At 34.1% G+C, this 25,375-nt stretch overlaps 2 protein-coding genes across 8 annotated transcripts; one reads left to right on the forward strand and one right to left on the reverse strand.

Annotated features, from left to right (window-relative positions):
- Window positions 1-91: 91 nt before the first annotated feature.
- Window positions 92-12,588, reverse strand: LOC131927509 (leukocyte elastase inhibitor). Of its 5 annotated transcripts, none has more exons than XM_059283196.1 (6): window positions 12,390-12,588; window positions 7,132-7,512; window positions 6,882-7,043; window positions 6,168-6,382; window positions 4,794-4,892; window positions 429-1,627 (listed from the first exon to the last, which is right to left on the reverse strand). In XM_059283196.1, the coding sequence occupies exons 2-6, from the start codon at window positions 7,484-7,486 to the stop codon at window positions 1,295-1,297; spliced, it is 1,164 nt and encodes a 387-aa protein (XP_059139179.1). In that variant the 5' UTR covers window positions 7,487-7,512; window positions 12,390-12,588; the 3' UTR covers window positions 429-1,294. The 5 variants fall into 5 exon arrangements, with proteins under 5 accessions (XP_059139176.1, XP_059139179.1, XP_059139175.1 ...); XM_059283195.1 differs by having other exon boundaries at window positions 430-1,627; window positions 12,399-12,587; XM_059283193.1 differs by lacking the exons at window positions 429-1,627; window positions 12,390-12,588 and adding an exon at window positions 92-417 and having other exon boundaries at window positions 7,132-7,618.
- A 1,811-nt stretch (window positions 12,589-14,399) lies between these two features.
- LOC131927512 (monocarboxylate transporter 9) lies at window positions 14,400-21,934 on the forward strand. Of its 3 annotated transcripts, none has more exons than XM_059283198.1 (5): window positions 14,400-15,188; window positions 16,627-16,880; window positions 17,180-17,323; window positions 17,451-18,659; window positions 19,254-21,934. In XM_059283198.1, exons 2-5 carry the CDS (start codon window positions 16,700-16,702, stop codon window positions 19,397-19,399), a joined length of 1,680 nt encoding a protein of 559 aa, XP_059139181.1. In that variant the 5' UTR covers window positions 14,400-15,188; window positions 16,627-16,699; the 3' UTR covers window positions 19,400-21,934. The 3 variants fall into 3 exon arrangements, with proteins under 3 accessions (XP_059139181.1, XP_059139182.1, XP_059139183.1); XM_059283199.1 differs by having other exon boundaries at window positions 14,400-14,703; XM_059283200.1 differs by having other exon boundaries at window positions 14,400-14,680.
- The last annotated feature ends 3,441 nt before the right edge of the window (window positions 21,935-25,375 follow it).

A 25,375-nucleotide genomic window follows, 5' to 3' on the forward strand; every position in this document is an offset into this window, starting at 1 on the left:
TTTTTTAAACAATGCAATGTTTGAACAAAACCTATTTAAAATCAAATCAAGATTAATATTTTAAAAACTTCAATGAAGTTAAGATGAAACGTTTTACTTGAGATCAGGATCAGAAACTTGGCCCAAAAACAAAATATTTCCATTGGCCCGATGATCCCTGATGACAAATAAAAATGGGTGGTTGACATTGACCACATGAGGTGGCATGGACATGCCACACTGCAATATGACAACTGCAGTAGCAGCAGCCGCCTCCGTCCCTTCCTCGTTGACCTTAACAAAAGCCTTGTGGACAACGGCAGATATAACCAGGTCATTCACCCCTGATATGCCACTGAAATTGGCTTTTGAATCATCAAAAGCATGAGCCATGCCAAGTTTAGACAAGGGATCTTTTAGCTGGAAGCTGCTGGTTACCTGGTTAATAAAAAAGTGGGAATGAAATTTTATAAAGTAAAATTTATTTTTAACTTTGTACATAGGTGTTGCAACGATATGAGAACTACACAAAGTGGATGCATTTGTTTCTACAACCAGCAAGAAATCCCAGAGATTGGCAGGGGTGTCTTATTATATATCTAAACAGAAACAAATAAAGTGACCTTAAAATAAATTGTAATTTTCTAGACTACTAATACAATTCTAAAAATTAGGAATGGCTTAAGCATATGACTCCACATGTTCTAAGTCTACACTTAACAGACCTAATAAATTCTGTCCATTAAAAGAACTGTGAGAAAGCTAAAATTTGACCATTTTATGTTCCATAAACAGAACTGGTTCAGTTAATTTATTAAATTTATTATTTTGGTATCAGTACCAATTGTCTTAATTATATTTAAAAAATTCATTTATTAAGAATGGATGTTATTTTTTTTTTTACATTGATGTAAAGTTAAAATTACCCTGAACAACCCTGGCGTACAATGCAAAACATTTAAAAAAGACAAAATAACAAAATTGCAATTTTTAAAGTACGCTGCATAATGTAAAGATTATAATTGCAAATAGGTACACTTATATTCCATTTCTTAAAAAAAAAAAAAAGGAAAGAACGGAGTATTAAAAATTAAAGCCAAAAGTATAATATCATGTTTGAAAGACTAGCGAAAAAAGTGACCATTTTTCTGCTCAAAGTGTTACAACTGTGAAATTGTTATTACTAAGAAAACATGGGTTCTAATCTATGTGAGAAACTTTTTTATGAGAAAACTGTGACAAACATAAAGACTGAACACAATAAAACAATTTCAAGAGATAAATTTAAAAAGTTGCAATGAAGTTAAGATTTAACTTATTGCTTGAGATCAGGATCAGAAACTTGGCCCAAAAATAAAATATTTCCATTGGCCCGATGATCTCGAATAACAAATAAAAATGGGTGGTCAACAGTGACCACAGGAAGTTTCATGGATATGCTACTCGAACACAGCATCACGGTAACTGCAGTAGCAGCAGCCGCCTCTGTCCCTTCCTCGTTGACCTTAACAAAGGCCTTGTGAACAACGGCAGATACGGCCAGGTTGTTCACCCCTGATATGCCACTGAAATTGGCTTTTGAAGCATCAAAAGCATGAGCCATGCCAAGTTTAGACAAGGGATCTTTTAGCTGGAAGCTGCTGGTCACCTGGTTAAAAAAAATTGTACTTGGTCAATTATTATGGGGAACCTCTAATGACATATCGGTATTTAAAAAACTGAAAATTTGAAAGTGTAGGCATTACAAGAAAGTCTTTAAGATTTTTTTTTGTTATTACTAGCTACATAGTGTGTTTTGTTAAATGAGTAGAATTAAAAATTTGAATACATTGCAATAATGTTAATAGTTTATCAAAAATAAAATTGTTTTAGAGCTAAAGTGCAGATGTTTTAGAATGATACATCCAATACATAAACAAGCAAATTTTAACAAAAAATTGATTAAAAAAAAGAGGAGCAGCAAATTTATTTAAAGCTGATATTTAGTACCCTGATCACAATGAAAGCACAATGTATTATTCTACACTGCTAAACAAAAGTGCAATTAAAAATTTGAAAGCAATTGTGATTGAAATAAAAGTTTAAATTAAATATATTAAGAATTTAACAAAAGCAAAAAAAACAAACTATACGAGATGAAAATAAATATTAAAATAATGTAATTGAAATATATCTGGAACATTTCAACAGGAATTAAAAAATTTGAAATGAAATTACTCAAATTGATTTCCTTTTTAATAATAGTGATTAAAGAGACGTGACGGATCCCAAAAATAATATGTTGTTCAAATTTTTATTGTCCAGTATAAGAAACAAGAATGGGTGATCCACAATGAACTGAAGAGTTGGGGATGCCTGACGTCTCATCCTGCTAGAGACTAGAGCTGTAGCTGCCGCTGCCTCTGTTCCCTCTTCTGTGACCTTAATGAAAGCCTTATGGACCACTTGGTCAAGGTACAGTCCAGCCCAGTCACTGGCTACTCCGCTAAAATTTGCTGCCTGCTGGCTGAAGGCAGCCCCCATTCCCAGCTTTGATAACACAGACTTGAGGCAGAAAGTGGAAGTCATCTGTTGACATGGCAACTGGACTTTGTACATTGTAAATGTTTTATTATGTCACACTTTTAAAGAGCAGTGTTATGATTTATTTTAAGTTGATGATGAGAAATACATTTTTGGGTACTTTGGAATGCTGATTTCTACATAATAGTTATTATTTGTTAGTGAAAGCTGTGGACTTGTTTTTCATGGGAATTATTTTCAGGATTAAAAAAATACATTTTTAATTTTGTTCAAAATAATATTAACTTGTTTAATTTACATTACATGAAGCTTTTCTCATAACAATATTTTAAACAAGAACTAACACCAAAACCATATAACTAGTATACATCACAAACACATTAAGTTAATGTATGCCCAAACCATATTACTAGTATACAACACAAATAAATTAAAATAAAAAGTGCCCTTATCTAATCCTTAAACTAAATCTTTAAATATAATTAAATTGCACATTTAAAAAAAAATGGACATCTGATTAATTTAAAAACAATGTTATTTGATTAGAATATATTAACTTTTATGAAAATAACTACAGCATATCCTATCCTGACTTTAGAAAAAGATTAGCTGAAAGAAATATTCAATAATGATATCCAAAATCTTAGATTTGAATCAGAGTCAAAGTTAATTAAGAAAAATAGTATTGGGGTTGTCTCTAAAAGATGTCACACTCGATTCCAATTAATGTGATGATGTTTGATGAGGGGGAGGGCTGTTCAGAAAGCGTGTCTCACACATTTTGCATTTTTAGAGAAATGTTTGAAACTGAATTTTAGCAGTTATTTTGCACTTCAAATATTGTAAATTGAAATAAAGAAAAGATTCACATATTCATATATATTGATTATAAAGAAACGAGCGTGCCCGTTCCTATGCATTGACGCAGGGTTAAAAGAAAGTCCCAGAATAGCCCGGGGAAAATTGCACCCAGCTGGGCGTGGTCGGACATGCCTCACTCAGTTCAGTGAACGACTATAATACTACTTCTTATCCATATTCTATTACACTCTTCAAAACAGACTTATGCACCATAGCACTACCCGGATAGCCTGGGGCACCAAATTGCACCCTGTAGAGCGCCAGATTCAACTTAGTAAAAACTAAACGGCCCATCTTATCCATAGTCTATTGCACTGCTTCAAACGAACGTAGAAGCTAAAGTGCTCACGGGATAACCAGGGACGCCAAATTGCACCCTGTCGGCGCCCCCCCCCCCCTGCAAAATTGAATTTTTTTCCTGCAGAAACCTCATTAGGAGTATTCTCAACAACTTCCCAAAGTTTTATGGCAATCTGATGAAAGGTGTAGAAATGCATAAAAACCAGACACACAGATATTGTTTTTTATATATAAAGATTGCTGTTTAAGCAACAAATTGATATTTTAGGTGAATGGAGATGTGACATCTTTTTATGGGGGACGGATGTTTAACCTTATGATGTTACATTTTGAATAAAAACTTAAGATACTCAATAACTGTATTTACTTACTGGAAAATTTAAAAATAAATACAAAATTAATTATGTTCAAAACGTAAAAAAAAAGAACTTAAAAATAATATATAGTGCTTTTAAATAAAAGGTGAAAAATATAATTAATAGTAAGTTGTTGCATACTCTAGACATTTTTAATGACATTAAGCAAAGCTTTTGGTGAAATATTTAGCAAATATTGGCATGCCAGTAGACAAATTATTTGTTTTGCAAAATAGTTTAGTAATAGCAAAATTCATTACACATAAATTTGCTGTGATGTCAGAATAAGTATAATATTTTGAAAATTCTTAGTATAAACAATAACGTTTTTTCAAACTATATTGGATTTAATATATTTTGTATGCTATTGGTGTTAGAATAAAATAAATGTACACAAATTTAACTATTCAATTTAATGTTGGTAAGAGAATAAAAGGCTTTAGAAAACAATTTCGTAAATACAGTTATGCATTATATTTTGACTAAACCCGTTCAGAAAAACAATTTGAGATTATGCGCTTAAATAAGCAGGTCCTTGTAAATCAGGTGGAAGTTTAAAAACCCAGATTTGCTTCCATGTCTCCTTGCAATACTTTATATCCTTCTCAGAGAAATCCAATGTAACCAAATTGGACACTCTTGGGTGTTCAATAGTGAACATGTCTAGTGCTAAGGTTTTTGTAGAAAACATGGTTGGTGCTATTTTAAATGACATGTTTGCAACAATGTGGTTTACTGATAAACAAATTCTTAGATATTATACTAATTACTTACCTCAAATTTAGGGAATGAGAAATTGACTTTCCCTCTTGGTCCTCTGACTTGGCTAAGAAGGTCGTCCAGTTTCTCAGATGTCAAACTATTCACTAGTGTCTAGAATAAAAATAAAAAAAATAAATGTCCATGTAGAGGTTAAAGTGTAACTTCTCAGGAATATAGACTCTGGTTACAGAAAAGCCTAATCAGAGGAGTTTTGAATATTGGACTTGTTTGATGTAGGACAGGGGTCGGCAACCTGCGGCTCGCGAGCTGCATGCGGCTCTTTTGTTGTCAAGATGCTGCTCTCCAGCTCCTTGCACAAATATTAATAGTTATATTATTTTATTTTTAAAACTCATAAAAAATTATACTGTAAAGAAACACAAGTTTAAACAGAAGAAAAATCTCATCAGAGAACAGTGTGAATATGTGCACTAGAAAGTATACGGACAGCTGACAGCTGCCTGGGCACCAGGCCCAGCCCCACAGCCGTGCTGTAGACAGCCACGTAGCGACTATTCCATGCTTGCCACTGCCCGACTTTTTCGAATATTGTTAATCGGGGAATGCTATTTTATTCTCCCTATCCGTCAGTAATCATTAATTTGACGTGAGCGATGTAGTTTATTAGTTGTAAGCGGGTACTGGACGGTGGGGTACGAGTTAACCCTGCGTTCAGTGGGGTGGAAGATAAGCCTGGTGAGAACCAAGTGTATGATTTTAAATGAATAAATATTATTTGTTATTTAAAGCTATGTGTTATAAATAACAAATCAAATATATTATTTATTAACCTAATTTTAATCAAATAATAAAATATTGAAATCAAAAATTTTTTTAGTGGCTCTTTAAAATTTAATAAAATTGTAACTTTAGGCTCTTCCGTCTCAAAAGGTTGCAGACCCCTGATGTAGGAGTATGTCTCACTTTTTGTGATAACGTGAAATGTTAAGGGTGTGGATAAAATTCTTCATTGATTGGCAACCTTTATACTATGGTCTCTACATAACATTTACATAACTAATTAAAGCTTCTCCTCTCATAATTGATTTAAAAAAAAAATTATCAGTGTATACATCTAAACAAGGCTGGTGATTTATAACTGTACACACAATGGTTCTAAATAAAATATTGCATATTTTATTTTGGAACATTTGTCAATAAAACATGGATTTCTTACTTTTTCCTGAATGTGTGAAAGCATCTAGATCTAGTTTTATAAGATTTAAATAGACCTTAATGTTAAATATTTTTTTATAATGTACAAATGGAATGATTGGCTAAAAGTTTTTAATTTAGTATCTGGTCAAACTTTAACATACTACAATTTAAATTTAATTTCAAGTCAATCAAAACAATAGGAAACTATTTGATTGTTGCAACTTTTACCTGAAGGCCAAAATCTTCATCAGGAAGAATAATAACCATTCCTAGTTCTCTCCCTTTGTATGGAATCTCAAGAGCAGTGCACTTAAGTTCCTCATCTACAATGTAGGGGAAGTTATGAGTCATTGTCATCATGGGCACATCTTTGGTCTGTCCTGGGGCTACTTTAAATGGCTTGGGTTTGGTGTTCTCTACTTCAAACTGCTTGTCCCAGTTGCCTATATTAGATAACAAAAATAGAAACTTTTTTCATTTAAAAATGTATTAGCAAACACAAAAATAATAAACAAACACTGAAGGAAAACTGTGAAGAAGAGCTAGTGATAAAAGTTTTATTGCTTTAAAGGGATACTGTTCTAGTTCACTCTGTTCTAACAATCAGACATTAGTTAGGGAATATTAACATTTGGATATAGCACTAGACATATAACATTGAAAATGTCAAACAGTGGGAACTATTTACCAAAAACTTAATAATGCAATGCAATACATGCATTTTAAACATTATAGGCCCAGCCGAATCTGCTTTCCCTAACGTGAGTCAGGTACCCATCAGAAACAGGTGGACTCTAATATATCCTACGGTCTAGAGCCTGGTTCTAAATTCGAGGCATATGGGTTTTCAGTTGTGCACTATACCATCCGAACAAGCAGTCCCATACACAACAACAAACAAGGTTATCGTAATTTTTGAAAGATATTCACAAATCAATGTACCTTTAAAGTAAATAGCATTAACAAGCACCATGCGAGTGAGTGCATCAAGAACACCAGGGGCCAGCAAGTCATTGATTTTATTTTTTGTTTGTTCTGAGACCCAGCTGTTGATCTGAAGTCTTTCATTGTCAGCATCACTCACAAAATTTGAACTCACTGCCTCTGTGGGATTAACACAAAAATTGGTTAAGTAGATTCTAAAAATATGCATCAAACTAAAAGCTTAAGACCTTTAGTAAAAACAACACACCTGCGAGGTAACACTTCTTTGTTTTGTTTTTGAACTCGTCTAAAACTGCATAGCTTTTTTCTATGTAGATTCTATTGGCAGTTGACAGCTGGTATTGATCGTTTGGTGTCTGTAGCTGTGTGACGTAAGCCTGAAACTGCTCATGGAGTTTAGCCTCGTCATCTGTCTCCCAGCGCAAGGCTTTAGCCATTCCTTGAGCTGTTTCCTCGCGAGCTCCTAAATGGGTCATGGCCAGAGCAACAGAAATGCTAAAAGGTGAAACAAACGTGTTTTGGTTCTGGTTTCCGTCGTAGAGAATCTTGAAGAGGTCCAAAGCAAATTTGTTGTTGGCAGCTGAAACTAGTTGAACATCCATTTTGGCTAAACGCTTTCTATCACACTCTGTCAATAAAAAGAGAAACCAGCTAAAGAAATACACAACCCTCTCCTTTATGAGCATGTAGTTAACTAAGATAACAGCCCAGAACACTAGGCAAATCACATGTCACTGCTTCATTATTTATAAACTCAATAAACGTCTAGGGGAAGTAACCAGATGGTTACTTTCTATTGTTTATTGATCACTAAAGTTGCCATCTAGGATAAAATATTGACGATATCAGCAAGTTTACAATCCCACTTAAAAGGAAACAATCTTGGTATATTAATGGTTCCAATGTTAACTTTATAATATATACATATACATACATAACACGTTTTTGTTAGTAATCTCTTAATAGATGAGAATCATCAAGAAAAATTTACTTTTTAATTACAAAAAATGAGTAGAACCAAATTAACAAATGACAATAAATTGCAATGTAGGTCTTTATAGACTGATCAAAGAATATCATGTCAGTAAACAGAATACTGAGCACTATACTGTAAAGAAAAATTATTTTTAGCCTGGAGATAGTTTACTATTTATAGCCACCTCTATGCCAAATGTAATTTTTCACCCATTTTAAGCTTAAAAAGGATAAAAGAAATATTTGATTCAACAAAGTACATTTATCTCTTTTGCATTATCAGATTCACTGCCCTGTTCTGATAATAGCAGAAATGATTCTGTTTAACAGCTTTACACTTAAACAAGTTTTGGTTTGTTTGAACAAGAAGTGAGGGGGAGGGGGAATTCAGCAACTGATAAGAAAGGGTTAACATTGAATGAATGTTAATTATCATTTCATTTAGCAGGCCCATAATCTAGGTACAAATACATAAAACTGAATTATAAATGGCCAATGAAAGAGAAATTTAATGATAAATAACAGTGATGAAATTGACAGACATTAAGCAAGGAATATGATAGAAAAAAACTTTTTGTTTTATATGCTAGACAGTCTAAAGAGAATGAGTAACCATTGTTTCATCTGCACTACAAATAATTTTCAATGCAGATGTTACCACCACACAAAAAACCAACAAATTATATGCTAATACCACATATGGTTTTTGAATGGCTTCTGACTCAACCTATACCATTGAAAAAATATGTAGAGAGCAGTAAATGAATAATTTTTAATAGTCAGAATACATAATGTGTAATAGATAATGTGAATGTTCTCATACATATAATGAGGATGTAGTTTTACTTTCTGGCATGTTTGGGTATACACTATTCAATAAACCAGTACATATACATAGTCAATTAATTGTGGATGTTTATTTCATCAAATTTTAGTGAACATAGAATGGTAAATCACCAGAATATAAAATTAGTGCTGGTACAAGGACAAAAATGTCAAAAATAGTGACAAAAATTAAACAAAATATTAGCTTCTACAGGTAAGAGTGTATGTAGGATGGCTTATTTTTCGAAAATTTAAAATTGAGGAAATGAATTATTGAGTTAGTTACTTGAAGAAGGTTAGCAAAAAACAAAATTGCATTGAGCATATAACCAAGAGTTGCACAAATGGTTAGTCCTTGGGCAATTATTCCTTGGAACTAATTATCTAGATGAGATTTGTATAACTTTAGCCTTGATCTTAAAATCAAATTTACATTCTTAAATCTGATATAGTTTCGAACATTATTTTTTTTATTGTATACCTTAAGGGTCATTCATTTATGATGTCCACAAGAAGGGGTGTCCTAAAAGTTTATTTTTAATGACAAATGTGGATACATATTCAATGCCTTTAAATTGAACACCAAACTACTTATCAAGTCTAAAATTATATTACTTGTGGATGCCATAAATGGAAGATCCCCTAAGTATAATGCACTTGTATTGTTGACAAACCTCATGCATTTCTTTTTTGAACCCCCTTTAAGGCTTAACAGTTGCTTTTGATAATTTTATTTTTAAAATGTTTTTTGAAATATTAAGTGGGGGATGAGGTTCTTAAAAATTTCTACGGAAATGTTATATAAGCATACTATTGCAATAAAAATCAGGATTGACATTATGTAATTTGATGCAAGCATTAATTTATTTGTAAAAAGGGTATTTTCATACAAGTGAAGTTTTTTTTAACTTAACATGTTTTACAGAAAATATATCATGACTGATGCAAGAATGACATCAGCTATGTGTCACATAATCACAAGCTGTATACTATCAGTTTAAACTATTTAGAAGGTTACTACATTTTGACTCATCTCTACTCCACTATACTCCAATTTATACCATTCCATTCTACTCCCTTTTACTCTCTTCAATTTATTTCTACTACATTCTACTTTGTATTTTGTGCTGTGCATGTATGATATATAGGAGTGTGGCCCGCCAAGTGGCATTTAGTGGGCTGAGTGGTAGTATGTGGATTGTTCAGTTAGTGCAAAGAAGTGTAGGTTAAGCTAAGCAAGATAATGGGATGTGGGTTGCAGGATCTGGGTCTTTAAGAAAGAGATACTCAACCACATTCAATACTATTCTAAAGGCCCTATTCTACTATATTTTACTCTTTACTACAATGTTATACCATATACTTCTATGATCTACTTTATTTCACATTTTAAGGTATTCTTCTCCTTTCTACTGTATTCTATTAAACGAGCCGACCCAAGGGCGTAACATTCACCGCTATTGTTTATTTTCCACTTTCAGTAATTCATAATTTGTGAATTCGACACTACCAATGCTGCAACTGAAATAATTTGCTTTAAAACACTATCAGTAGCTCGTGAAGGACAATAAACACCCCCCCCCGTGAAAGCAGGCTCCTCTAAGTTACCTTCCCCTAAGTTTCAAATAGTTTAAAACTAAATTATCTGTCCCTAATAGCCGTCACTAAACCCGGCTCTACGATTGTAAACATTTGGAGTAAACCACAACTCACCAAACTCGTGGGGGCGGGGGTGGTAGCGATATGCCTAGAGAGCGGGGTAGGAACAGCTTAGCCCTTATTGGTAGTGTCTCGTATGATCCCCATATAGAGAATTAAATATATAGATTACTCTATTTTATTTCTACTAAAATCTATTACATTCTTCTTTACCTCTTCCACACTACTTAACTCTCTTCCTCTATACTCTGTTGAACTCTTTGTGTTTTGTGATGTAGTGTGTGGTGTTTGTTGGGTGTGGAAAGGATATGGTGTGAGCTGAGTTCTAAGATGTGGAGGGTGAGTGCAGTAAGGTGAGGTGTTGGTTATGCTGTGTGAGACATTGCAATGTTGGTCATGGTGTGTTTTAAGATGTAGTGTATGGGGTGGGGTGTTTTGGTGTGGATGGGTGTGTGGGGCAGGGTATATGGTGTTGCATTGGTATGTGATTTGGCTTTCAGAACTGACAATTAAAATGTTTCCAAAATAAATAACTTTATGCAATTTTAGTATTTTTAATTTTAATATTTTTTTTACCCGGAATTAAATAATAATAATAATGATATTATCAAGCTCCTTAAATATATATTTAAAAAAAAACACCTGCAATTAAATCATTTAGTTCCTAAGCCAATTTAGGCCTATAATAAAACAATTATGATTTAAATTTGTACTGAAATGAAAAGTGAATTAATTAATCATATGTAACATAACTAGGCCTAATTAATTAGGGTAATCATTTTAGGTACGTAAAATCATCTGAGGCTAGTAATGTACGAAAAAGTTGCCTTATTGTTAAGTAGGCTTAAATAGAAGTGTATTGTAATATATTTGTGTAGGAAATTATGTAGGAAATTACTATATTACATATAACTGAATAATAAACCAAAATCAATAGCTAAATATATCAATATAGGCGAGAAATTAACTTTAAACAACAGTGTTTGCGAGCAGGATTTGCTATATAAAAAGCGGCCATCTGTAAGTTAGAGTGGTTTCCCCTGAATCTCTAACTAATTTTACAACAAAAAAAAAACAACAAGATGGTAACATTAGTAACAACTAACAACAGCACTAGATCTAATCTTTATTTTTTACTGAAAAGTTTTAATACAATTGTTTAAAAACAGGTGTATTACTGAAACTTTGAAACATTTTTGTAACTTCCAAAACATAATAAATCCTCCTATTAGGAAAGGAGTCCTAAAAATGTGAAATAATTACTCAATTAGCCTACTATTACTAAACTTTAATGAGGCACCTTCTTTTCATATTTCTAGAAACTAGATCTAGCCTCGGCCGATTTTACGTACCTGCCCAGCTGTCCTCAACTGTCTGTTAGGCCCCTAAGGTAACAGATTATCCGCCCTAAATTTTAAAATATTATAATATTTAATATAATATATATATATATATAGGGCCGGTAATCTATCGTTTTGGGTACGTAAAATCGCCCGCGGCTATTAATGTATGAAAACGTTACCTCATTGTCAAGGCTGTAATAGAAGTATATTGTGATATGTTTGTGTCAAATATTATAGATAAATGAATAATAAACCTAAATCAATGGCTAAATATATCAATATAGGCCAGAAATTAACTTTAAACAGCAGTGTCTGCAAGCAAGATTTGCTATAGATCCTCTATATATAAACAGCAGCCATTTGTAAAATAGAGTGACTTCCGCCTGAATCTTGCGCTATAAGTCTATAAAAATAAACTTTAACAAGATGGCTGCTATAGTAAATGAGCATGGTTGCATCTGTTGGAAACATCGCAGGTGTTCATTTATTACTGAAAAGTTTTAATTCAATTGTTTAAAAACAGGTACATAAATGAAACATTTTTGTATTTTTCAAAACATAAATCCTCCTCAAAATGTGAAATAATTATTAAAATGTAAGGAGTCACCTGTTTTTCACATTACTAGTCGCGGGCGATTTTACGTACCTAAAACGATAGGGCCTATTTATTATTAAAATAATAATAATTTGATGAATTTCTTACTAATCTTACTTTTGGCTGAGCCGGTGAGCCTTGAGGAGGGGTACACTACAACAACAACACACACAGGTAAGCAGATCTCGATCTAATCTAGATCTAGATTTGGATTAGACTACAGGTTAGTTGAATTTAGAGACAGTAATGTCGGCCTAGTCCAAATACTAAACATTGGTTTGACTAATTTTTATTTTTAGATTATTTATAACTACCGGGATCTTCGTCAGTATGGGTACGTGGGAGTGGCACAACCTACAACACTACTTTAAGACAGTACTTGCAGTAAAAAAAAAGGCATATTTAAATTAGAAGTCTTAATAATAGGCCTAATATTTCTATTTTTACTAGAATCTAGGCTAAATCTAATTATTTTTTAATTTTCCACTCTCCCTATAGAATTATAGAAAATATATACTTTTACCAGTGTCCGCCCCCCCCCCACCAAAGTTTCACCCCCCCCCCACCAAAGTTTTAACCCCCCCCCCCTGGAGATCAAAGTCTGAAAGAAACACTGCTTGAAATGTAAGTCGTCCCCCCACCCCTCCCGAAAATTTCAAGCCGGGGATTCTTTGTACCCTTACAATGACAGCTGTTTTATGTTTATACATTTGGAATTATTTTTAAACAAAAACCTCTTTCAAAAACAAAATCCTGCCTGCGCATATTGCCTTAAACACAATGGATTATTGTCTCAGCTGTGTAAATTAAATACATTGTACGACACGCGAGAAAAGCTGCAGCTGTTAGCAATAGTCGCGATTAGTCACTTTTCAACAGGCTGACGAGTAGTCTACATTATGTAAATATCCTAATGTTTAACTCTGTCTAGGCCTAGTCTATACCAAAGTCGTTCTACACTTTTTTTGTCGAACTTTTGGCATTTGACATTTGTTGGCATGCTGTCAGCTTGAGTATGGTAATAAAGAAGTTAATACAACATTGGACTGTATTTTTAGATAGGGCGGAGAAAAAAAAACACCTGCGGTGGCGTCTGATTTGATTTGCTAAAAGTTTATAGTAGCCCGTCGTATCCTTAGTGAATCGCTCTCATTAAAACGAACGTAAAAAGTAGCCTATTTATTTTTTCTATTTTAATTCTGTTTCATTCGAGGGGCGGAGATGTAGCTGTGCTTAGGACATAGCCCCCCCCCCCTCGAAGAGATGTCTGAAAGGAGCTTTGTCCTAAACAAAAAGACCATAAAGTAGGTAAAAACCTAAAAAAAAACAAAAACAACAAACAACTAAAGCCTACCAAGCCTATATAGTAGGTAGGACTCTCGTATTTGAGAAGGGCAGAGGCGTAGCGACCCTTCCCGGCGCCCGGGGACAAACGTTGGATTTGCAACCCCCTCAAACTTTCAATTTGCATCCCCCCTCAAACTTTTGATTTACACCTCCCCCCTCATACTTTCGATTTGCACCCCCCCCCCCTCAAACTTTCAATTTGTTTTTCCAACCCGTTTTTGCGCCCCCCTAAGGTCGGCGCCCGGGGACATATGTCCCCCCCCCTCGCTACGCCTCTGGGTAAGGGGGAGTTTTCAGTGGACAGGGGGAATGTGGTTTTTTTAAAATTGTGAAGTAGTATTTCTAATGTATTTGTTAAAGGACAGAAATGATGAAAACATCGTAAAACCTTTTAATAGTTCTAATCTCAATTTCTAATAGTCTAATACCAGTGCGTGGTTATTTCGGTGGGTAAGGGATGAATGGATCTTTTTTTTTTTTTAGCTCTTTAGGTGTGTTTCTATCAGTGTTGTTAAGGATAACGATGGAGGAAATCAGCATCACATAGTAAATATGACCCCTTAAAAACGAAATCAAAATTTGAAAACTATAGGCCTATCCTTAATAATATTAATAATTAGATCTAGAATCTAGATCTCAATACTCTTTCTACTTAAAAAAGAAATAATTAGGCAAAATTTTAATTATGAAGTAGAAGTTTTATAATGCGATACAATTATCTTATCCTTGTAGAGCAGTAACGATAACTACAATTAACTTAGCAAAATTTAGTCTAGTCTACTAGAAGATTAGATCTAGATCTAGATCTAGAATTAATTACTAGATCTAGCCTAATTACTAGTAATTAGAGCTTGACTAAATTCTAAATAAACTCCGTGATGTAAAAACAAACTAAAGATGACAAAAACCTAATCTAGATTAGATTGTTAGATCTAATTTAATTCCAACGTGAACGTGGCTGGTCCTACACTCGAGCTCAAAAGAGTCAAAACAAATCTCAGCTCACTGTTGCAGTTTAGGCTTAGATCTAGTTGTTGAGTCAACTAACTTGAGTGAGAGTACTGATTACTAATGAGTAATGATACTACTAGATTCTCTAGATATAACTAGCTAGTACTGACTAGTCTAGTTTCTACATTACTCGCACTAGCATTAGACTTTTGACTCAAACTAAATTAAAATTGAACCTAGTATCTTGAACTATCCGGTAATCTATCGTTTTGGGTACGTAAAATCGCCCGCGACTTGTAATGTGAAAAACAGGTGACTCCTTAAATTTTAATAATTATTTCACATTTTTAGGAGGATTTATGTTTTTTAAAATACAAAAATGTTTCCGTGTTTCATTTACTTACCTGTTTTTAAACAATTGAATTAAAACTTTTCCGTAATAAATGAAGACTAGCGATGTTTCCAACAGATGCAACCATGCTCATTTACTATAGCAGCCATCTTGTTTAAGTTTTATTTTTATAAGCTTATCGGGAGATTCAGGAGGAAGCCACTCTATTTTACAAATGGCTGCTGTTTATATTGCAAATCTTGCTCTCAAACACTGCTGTAAGTTAATTTCTGGCCTATATCGATATATTTAGCCATTGATTTAGATTTATTATTCATTTATTTATAATATTTGACACAAACATATGACAATATAGTTCAAAATACATCTATTAAAGCCTTGACAATGAGGTAATGTTTTCGTACATTAATAGCCGCTGGCGACTTTACGTACCTAAAACGATAGATTACCGAACTATCTTCTACTGTAGTAACTGTAACTTACTAAGTTATCTTCTAATTAAAGTCAGCATGGATAAAAGTTCTTATTTTTATTAATAGCCATTAATGAGTATTGAGTAGTAGTAGCTTCTTATTGACCCAAGCAAAAGCTTTTTGACATATCAATTGTAAGCATTGCTATTACAGCATTAGGTGTGCATCTTAAGTAAAAGACATAGCACCAACACATGTTGAACTTGTGGGCTAACCCATTGTCCATTTATTTTCAGTCATCAGTTAATTTCATTTGTTAATCAACTGCCTTATACAGGGCCTGTTTCTATTTTGTAGAAAATTCCTTTAGTTGTTTTTTTTGTATATATATATATATATATATATATATATATATATATATATATATATATATATATATATATATATATATATATATACATACAAAAAAAAACAACTAAAGGAATTTTCTACAAAATAGAAACAGTTTTGCCAATTTTTCCAAATGTTACACAGTTAACTAATTTTAAATTACTAATATAATATTCATTGAATCAATACAAAAATAATTTTAAAAAATTGCTGAGTAAAACTGTTGCATATCCCCACCGTGATCGGCTAAAATTATTAAAATATTCTGAGTGCTGTTCAAAAGTTAGATCAATTGCCATGCAGGTCTAACATTAGAACTATGGTTGTGTGAGTTAAATTAAGCAACAGGCTTATATCTATTGTACATGTCAAGTAGGCTTAATCACCTGTCCCATTAAGCAAATTTGAGCACAATACATTCACCTACACAACTATACACTACATCAGTAAAACACTAAGTAGGACAGACTGTTGACTACAGACTACAGTATGCTTACATTACAAATACTTATAATTCAATACATATTAAAATACATTTTAACATACAAGATATTTGACTTAATCATCCACATATTCTTTATAGAAGAGTAGAAGGGATTAAAACAGTCTATGCTATAGTTTTAAGAAGACAAAAATATTTCAGTAGTGATTGGATTAAATCACTATTTAACTAATTAATTTCCATGATTGTTTATATTTTTAAGCCTTTTTAAATTTAAATAGTTAATAAGTCTAGTAAGATTTCCAATTAACATGCAGGTCAATCCAAGATATTATTTTGCACTCTTTAAGAAATGACTGGCAAAATTTACGAATAAAATAAAATACAGTTACATTAGATCTTAATTTAGTTTTTTGTATCTTATCTATTATATGACTCATTTTACGCTAGATGGTTCATGCCGATATGCACAACTGATATGCACCTGATTACTCACAGCTGAGGTATTATTAACTACTTGACAATGGAGGGTGGAACATGGGGATTGGTGATCATTTTCTCAGCCTTCATGATTCAGTTTCTGGCCTTTGGTGTCACAGCTGCCATTGGTGTTTACAACATTGAGCTCCTGGATTACTTTGATGGTGCAACAGTCGGAGTGTCTTTAATAGGGTCTTTAAACTATGGAATATTTTTAGGATCAGGTAATTTTTCATTTTGAACTATGGAATATTTTTAGGATCAGGTAATTTTTCATTTTGAACTATGGAATATTTTTAGGATCAGGTAATTTTTCTCTTTGAAATATGGAATATTTTTATAATCATGTAATTTTTCTATAACTACTTGAAAAAAAATACTTTTTGCTGTTTGAAACAAAATATTTTAAGAAGTTTAGAAATGTTTCCCCAGTTAGTTAGTCCTAGCTGGAAGGTGACTACAATAAAATGATAACACAGTGTCAAATTCTTTAGTCATAAAATAAAACTGTCTCTACCTTCAGGACCCATTGTCAGCTTTCTAATGACAAAGTTCAGCTACAGAAAAATTACACTCTTTGGGTCTTTTCTCATTGTCGTTGGCCTGCTGGGGATGCCTCTGTTACCTTACATACCTGCCATGTGCGTAACTTTTGGGGTGCTAACAGGTATGGGCTCTTTTCAATTAAATTGTTCTACTGTATTAACACTGATATGATACATGAATAGTTTTTAAAAGTTTTATTATATCAATTTCTCTTTTAGTTAAAATTTAAAAAAATCCATCTTTTATAGGTTTTGGTTGCTGCTGTGCATATATTCCATCCCACGTGTTAAGTGGGTTATACTATGACAAGTACCGTAGCCTAGCAACAGGTGTTACAACAAGTGGCTCTGGTCTGGGGGGAGCCGTGATGCCAGTGGTGGTTGGCCTGCTGATAGAGCACTACACGTGGAAAACATCCCTGGTGTTTGTGGCTGGCTTGTGCCTGCATCTGTTTGTTTTCTCAAGTCTGCTGCGAGACCCCCCAGCAGACTTGGAGATTGAACTCACGGCTGATACTCATCCACCTGGTGGGGAAGAAGTTGCTGAAGACAAGCTTGTTTCAATTCCACTGGCACCTGTAACAGACACGCCCTGTCAAAGAATGGCAAATGACGATCTCAGTTTTGAATTTGGTCAGGATTTATCCAAGTTAGAGTTTGTTGATAAATTAAGCTGCAGAACCAATATGAGCTCTATTGAAAACATCAACTTGCAGGATACATCTCAAAATCTTGTGTACAATCACTGCCAGCCTAACAGGGACTCTGTTGGTAAGAATGAAATATACTGTGAAAAGGATTCACTGATGCTGATACATAGAAAACCCCAACGTCTACCAGAATATTTATCAAAGCATCATTCTTTATCCTTAAATTCATTACATGTTGTCGGATCAACTAGGTGCTCAAATGTTGTTGTTCTTGAGAAAAGTGTAGATGCCGCACCTACAGCAAATAATAGCTCTGACACTAAACTTTTGCCTAACTCCTCAAGGCATATATTTATCTTCACAAACTGCGCATTTAACATTTACTTCTGCAGTAACATCATGTGGAACGCAGCAGGCTCCATTGTAAATTCATTTGCCCCTGAGTTTCTACGTGAACGAGGATTATCCCCCATGACAGCAGCCTGGCTGAGCGGCGGCTTTGGATTTGGTTGTTTTATTGGTGGAATACTGGGGGGCGTGTTCGGCAACATGCAGTGTGTCAACAGACAAGGGTTGTACACCTTGTCCAACTTAGCCATGGGGCTATTGTTGGTTGTCTTCCCTTTTGTGGACCACATCGTCTGGTACTGTTTGCTGCTTATCCTGACTGGCTTCGCTTTTGGCATCATCCTGGGGCTGTTGATTATAGTTCTGACTGATTTAATTGGCATTGAGAGCCTTGGGAATGGACTCGGCTACCTGATGTTGTCCAATGGTTTAGGGACTTTTATAGGCCCGCCTATTGCAGGTCAGTAGTCTTTGCTTTACAATTAGTATAAGAGATAATTAAAATATAATGTTCTAATTGGACATACCAATGAACAGTTTGAATGATTAAAGCCAACAATTTTTCTTTAGTTTAGGGTTCCAATTGTAGTTTATTACACACATTTATTATTTTAATTAATTCTGACTACAGAGGTGAGCTCAGTGATTAGTTAAAAGTTGACACAAAAAGCAAAACGATTCTGCTTTTATTTTAGTATTTACTATTGCATGTTGCATAACATTAAATGAAGTTTGCATTTATTAACATAAGTATTATATTGGCAAAGCATTTAATAAAATTTGCTTTTATTAATGTTAGTATTTTCTAACAAGTAATGTTACTTTTAATAATGTTGCAATGTTAGTATTACACTAGTAAAATGAATTTAGCTTTTATTAATGTTAGTTGATGTGACTGTTTACTTGCGTAAGTTTTGCTGCCTCTTTCAACATAATTCTACATAAAAGAGAAAATTTACCCATGATTACTGGCCCTACTCTAGCTTAGCCTTTAGTTGTTAAACTCAAACCAATCATGTTTTGCTGATACACCAGTCTAATCTTTTTACTTCAGGTCTTGTCAGAGACTACACTGGAGGATTTGAAGGGGGAATAATTCTGGCAGGATGTCTCTGTATTCTTGGAGGTATCACTATGTTTATAATGCCATTCAGACAGAGATGCTCGCCTAAGTGTATGCTGCCACATAGTCATACCTAGCTACAACACAGCCATACCTAGCTGCAACACAGCCATACCTAGCTGCAACACAGCTATACATACCTGCAACACAGCCATACCTAGCTGCAACACAGCCATACCTAGCTGCAACACAGCCATACCTAGCTACAACATAGTCATACCTAGCTGCAACACAGCCATAACTACCTGCAACACAGCCATAACTACCTGCAACACAGCCATACCTAGCTGCAACACAGCCATAACTACCTGCAACACAGCCATAACTACCTGCAACACAGCCATACCTAGCTGCAACACAGCCATACCTAGCTGCAACACAGCCATACCTAGCTGCAACACAGCCATAACTAGCTGCAACACAGCCATACCTAGCTGCAACACAGCCATACTTACCTGCAACACAGCCATACCTACCTGCAACACAGCCATACCTAGCTGCAATAGCCATACCTAGCTGCAACACAGCCGTACCTAGCTGCAACATAGCCGTACCTAGACACAACATAGCCATACAGTTGCAACACAGCCATACCTAGCTGCCACATAGCCATACCTATCTACAACATAGCCATACCTAGCTACAACACAGTCATACCTAGCTGCATCATTGCTATACCTAGAAACAACATAGCCATACCTAGCTGCAACACAGCCATACCTAGCTGCAACACAGCCAAACCTAGCTGCAACACAGCCAAACCTAGCTGCAACACAGCCATACCTAGCTACAACATAGCCATAACTACCTGCAACACAGCCATAACTACCTGCAACACAGCCATAACTACCTGCAACAGAACCATACCTAGCTGCAACACAGCCATAGCTACCTGCAACACAGCCATAACTACCTGCAACACAGCCATAACTACCTGCAACACAACCATACCTAGCTGCAACACAGTCATACCTTGCTGCAACACAGTCATACCTAGCTGCAACACAGCCATACCTAGCTGCAACACAGCCATACCTAGCTGCCACACAGCCATACCTAGCTGCGACATTGCTGTGATAAGCTGTTGAAGTTGTCATGCTAGTAGCACCTTCACTTGTTCAACACATTTTTACCAGCACTTCTTTACAATATCAGCGTCTTTTAAATATCTTAACTTTTTCTTTAGCACAATTTCAACTTTTTCTACCAATGTATTCTGTTTGTTTGATCACAGTAGCATCAAAAAGTATATTTATATGAATATATTACAGCAGTAGATTGATTTTCTGATGAACTCAGTTTAAAAAAAGACAACAATAATGATTGTTAACTTTTAGTTAAGGTAAAGAAGCACAATTTTAATATCATTGTTTATTAAAACAGGATTATAATAAAAAACCAACCAAAATAAAATATTAGTAGACATCCATTGAACGGCAGTTTGTCCTTTAGCCCATAGAGTCTACTCACGGAAGTCATGTACTACATAATTATGCTGATATTTAGGGCTTGACAAGGCCATGACGTTTTGACCATGCTGAATCTCTGAAATTCTTTATTTGACCAACATGATCCATGGCCATAAAGAATTGACTGTACAATGTTGAATTACTCATATACAAGAAAAGTGATTTTAAAAAAAAATTATTGTTTTTGACTGACAAAATCCATGGCCATGAAGAGTTGACTGTACAATTTTAAGTTGTTTTAATTATTGTGAGACTTACAGGGTGATAGACCTTTTTAATTGTTCAATACTTTTATTGGTAACTTCACTTCCAGTTAGTTTTATCTTGAAATTACATAAGTGAGTTGATATGTAATTAAATTTTTATCAAATCATGTCACAATATATTTTACTGAAGCTTTTTTTTTTCAGTTTAGGAATTTTTGCATTTTACAACTAAGTAATAATAAAATATTGATATTGTAGCTTAAAGAATTTTACGTTTAAGTTCATTTTGTTGAAGCGACACTCATCCACAAATAAATTGTTATTTGAGTGTATCACATATTTTAATTAGATCAAATTTATTCGCTATTTGAAATCTGATTATTTGTTGATAAAGCAGTCACATCTGCTTGACGAATGTGTAGTGTAACAATTTAAACAATTTTAAGCTTTTTCAAGATTTTGAGTTAAGATTCTAATAATTTATTTAATGCAGTATTATACTGAATATCTTAGAATATATTGACATATAATTTATTACCATTATTACACTAAATTACAGCTTACATTTTCTGTCTCAAAACCCAAGAGAGTTCTGCACTGTTTTAATTTATTTCAATTTTATCTTGTCAGTGATGTATATTATGTATTATTGTTGTAGGAGTTTTCAATATCAATTATATATTAACTTGCTTGATATTTTTCTACCCTTGGAGATGTTTTAGTAAAATTACTCATACTGTGATCTGATGTACTTGTATTTTTGAGACAAATCTACTCATACTGTTTTGAAAGATATTTTGCTTTGTGTACTCACACACTATTTGAAATACTGTTCATCATAGTATATTGTAATTTTAAATCATTTTATTGTGCCACTCAAATTATTATTAAAACTCTTTTTATCAACTGTATGGTCAGTAATTTTTTTTATTTTAGATCTGTCATTATTTTTAAAAAAATGTATTGCTTTTTTAAAAAAAAAATTTAGAAGTAAACAATTGATTCTCTTAATTTTGAACTGTCAAAAAATAAGTATACTAGTAAAATTTTATAGCTTTTTCACATTTCATTGATTGAAACAAAATGAAATGACTTAACTTTTTTCACACATCATTGATTGACATAAAATAAATAATACTATTAATAACATTAATTAACTTCTTCCTCTATTAGTCAAGTAATATTAAGGGGATCTTGTAAAGCATAATGTTGATTTTTATTTTACTACAAATTAACATCATAAAGTGTTCTGTTTGTTTTATACACGTCACCAAACTGACTGTTTGTAAATATTGACACAGTATATTGTTTTCATTCAATTATACATTATATTTTTAGCCTAATTTTCATAACATTTATCCAAGTAATACTCTACTTTTATAATTAAAGTATTAAAGTATAATTTAAGATTGTAGTTAAATTACTTTTTGCCAAGCAAAGACACTATTGTTGCTTTCAGGTAGTGTATTGTTTACAAAAGACATTATTTATAACAAAATATGACATGAATTCTTATGTTATATATTTTAATTACTGTGCATTTTGTCTGCTCATTTATGTTAGTGCATTTAAAAAGGACAATTGTTGCTACACATTTTTACTTTGAATTATTGTGATGTAATTTAGTTTAAAATTATTGTTAAGTAACTTGCAAGCCTTTTCAAAATCTGGTGAAAATATTGAATTGTTTTAAACATTGTTTATTAATTTTTTTCTCAGGTATTTCAGTTTAAAAACTACTTTGGTAAATTAAATATTTGTTCCAAAATGAGAATCTCCTTTATAAGAGGGGATAATTTGTTTGCTGATAAAATAAAAAAATGGGTAATTTCCCCTTTACAACAGAATCCTTAGCTCTACAAATGCTTTTTGTTGATATAATTTTGGTAATTCATTGAATTTAGAGAGAGTTTACGGGTATAGGTAAAATATTGTAATTTGAATACATGTCGTCTTAGAAAATTATATGACAAAAAATGAGTTCGATTATTGTAAAGGTTTTAAGTTGTTTTTTATAACAAAGTTTTTATTCTTGTGACTAAGTCAAATGACAGTGATCTTGTAGCCGACTTGTTGATACTTAACTTTTGCAACATCCTGATCATCAGTATTCTTAAAGGATGCCACTGTGTATGTGCATAATGAAATTTGTTTGTGTAATGACAATTATGTTTTTGTTATAACTCGTGATAAACATTTTTTTTAATGATGGTTTGTTAAAGTACATTTATATCTGATTTAAAAAAAAAATTAAAATGTGTTCACATTTATCTAAAGTTGTAACCATTGTTTTTAAGCAATCCAATTTTGTGCAAAATATGATCTGAGTACCAACTCCACAAATCTCATGAACTTATCATGGTAGACTTATAAGGTGGTTGATGAGGTGAACTTTGGCTGAAGTACTGACCTACAGTAGACACACTAGTCAACAGTTGACCCTGGTCCATGGTTGACCTGGGTCCTAACTTGTACCTGGTCTATGGTTGACCTGGGTCCTTTATTGATCTGGGTCCTGACTTGACCCTTGTCCATGGTTGACCTGGGTTCTGACTTGACCTTGTTCCACAGTTGACCTGGGTCCTAATCTGACTCTGGACCACATTTGACCCTGGTCCATGGTTGACCACAGTCGACCCAGTTCAAAGTTATCCCTAGTAACTTACTTTGTGTGTTGATGTTGACTTAAAATAATTTGTTTTAAAAGATAAAATAACATATATAGTAACATTTTATTATTTACATAGTTTTCCTTCTAGTTGAATTGGAGCATCTTCTTCGACGCTGTATTAAATTATATTTACATTACAAAATCAATTAAATTTTTATCCAAATTTGACAGTGAAAGTGAAATAAATTGTTATCGTTTTTGAAACTTTTTTTTGTGTTTTTTAAACCAGAATCTTATGGTATAGAGCAGGGGTCTCCAAACTTTTCAGTCTGAGGGCCGCATTAAATATTATGTTCGGGGGCCAGTTTCTTCCAGGCATGTCGTGATTTTTCTGAGCAAATTTCTCAGCCATCACAAATAAACGTTTTTTCCGTGGACAAAAAGATCGCCGCGGGCCGGATAAGAGGACCTCGCGGGCCGTAGTTTGGAGACCCCTGGTATAGAGTATAGAGATTTAGAATTTTTATATTTGCCATGTTTAACTCTTCCTCTGATCCGAACTTTAAAAAAATTTACAAGACATGACTAATAGTTGTGGATTTCTGGGATCCGTTCCTTCTATTTCCCGCGACTCTGTCGGATATTGCTTAAATCATATGGTTGGACTTAAGGACCTTTAGCCTGTAGAGTCTAGAGTGTAGACACCCTGTGTATTAGCACGCGGGGTGTTCGGTACGAGGCAGACAGGACGCCATTAAAATCTAATGAGTGGTCTACAGATATCTGTGCTACTTGATTAGTGTCCGCTATTGGCAGCTGTCGGCGATACGACATCACAACAACTTGTTGTTTGATACCTCCACCTTGAGGCTTGCTCATACTTTGTCGCGTTACTATGGCACTTATAATTGCTTGTTTGGTTTGATGTGTCCCCGTTGTTTTGTGGATAACAGGGCCACGTACTTGTCGTGTGGATTAGAGAGCAACGTTCAGGTTTTTGTGGATTAGAGGGCGACATCCCAGTAATGTGGATTAGAGGGCGACATCCCAGTAGTGTGGATTAGAGGGTAACATCCCAGTAGTGTGGATTAGAGGGTAACATCTCAGTAGTGTGGATTAGAGGGCAACATCCCAGTAGTGTGGATTAGAGGGTAACATCTCAGTAGTGTGGATTAGAGGGCAACATCCCAGTAGTGTGGATTAGAGGGTAACATCCCAGTAGTGTGGATTAGAGGGTAACATCCCAGTAGTGTGGATTAGAGGGTAACATCTCAGTAGTGTGGATTAGAGGGCAACATCCCAGTAGTGTGGATTAGAGGGTAACATCTCAGTAGTGTGGATTAGAGGGCAACATCCCAGTAGTGTGGATTAGAGGCCAACATCCCAGTAGTGTGGATTAAAGGGCGACATGTTTACTCAACTCCCACCATTAAACCCACTGACATCCCCACTCACATGTTGACCATTTCCCCCCCCCCCCTCTTATTCTTTTCTCAGTTCAACCACTGCCCATTTAACCCCATTTAACCCCACTTGAACTTCCCTTCAACTCGCGTCTCTACCAACCCCATCCCCTGTCAACCCGTCCATTTGTCAACCCTCTTCCCTATCAGTCATTACAAACAGGCCATCCAACCCGACCGACTTGAGAATCAACCCCTTTACAACCACCCCTTAAATAAATGTACCATCAAACTTATCAGTTCATGTCAGCAACCAATTTTACCCGTCATGCACCCACCCCTCTCCAGCCTGCCTGTAAACATC

Source organism: Physella acuta, unplaced genomic scaffold, assembly GCF_028476545.2.
Source record: "Physella acuta isolate Inbredline_101_S28 unplaced genomic scaffold, ASM2847654v3 ptg001413l, whole genome shotgun sequence".
In the NCBI taxonomy this organism is placed as follows: Eukaryota; Metazoa; Mollusca; class Gastropoda; family Physidae; genus Physella; species Physella acuta.

Excerpts from the sequence above, each read along its gene's own strand:
- LOC131927509 (XM_059283192.1), bottom strand. The coding sequence starts at position 7,570 with ATGCTCATAAAGGAGAGGGTTGTGTATTTCTTTAGCTGGTTTCTCTTT. Across the intron at positions 6,383-6,881 it reads TAATGCTATTTACTTTAAAG|GCAACTGGGACAAGCAGTTT; the intron begins GTACATTGATTT and ends TATCTAATATAG. Across the intron at positions 4,893-6,167 it reads ATGAAGATTTTGGCCTTCAG|ACACTAGTGAATAGTTTGAC; the intron begins GTAAAAGTTGCA and ends TTTTTATTCTAG.
- LOC131927512 (XM_059283198.1), top strand. The coding sequence starts at position 16,700 with ATGGAGGGTGGAACATGGGGATTGGTGATCATTTTCTCAGCCTTCATG. Across the intron at positions 16,881-17,179 it reads TGGAATATTTTTAGGATCAG|GACCCATTGTCAGCTTTCTA; the intron begins GTAATTTTTCAT and ends CTCTACCTTCAG. Across the intron at positions 17,324-17,450 it reads AACTTTTGGGGTGCTAACAG|GTTTTGGTTGCTGCTGTGCA; the intron begins GTATGGGCTCTT and ends CATCTTTTATAG.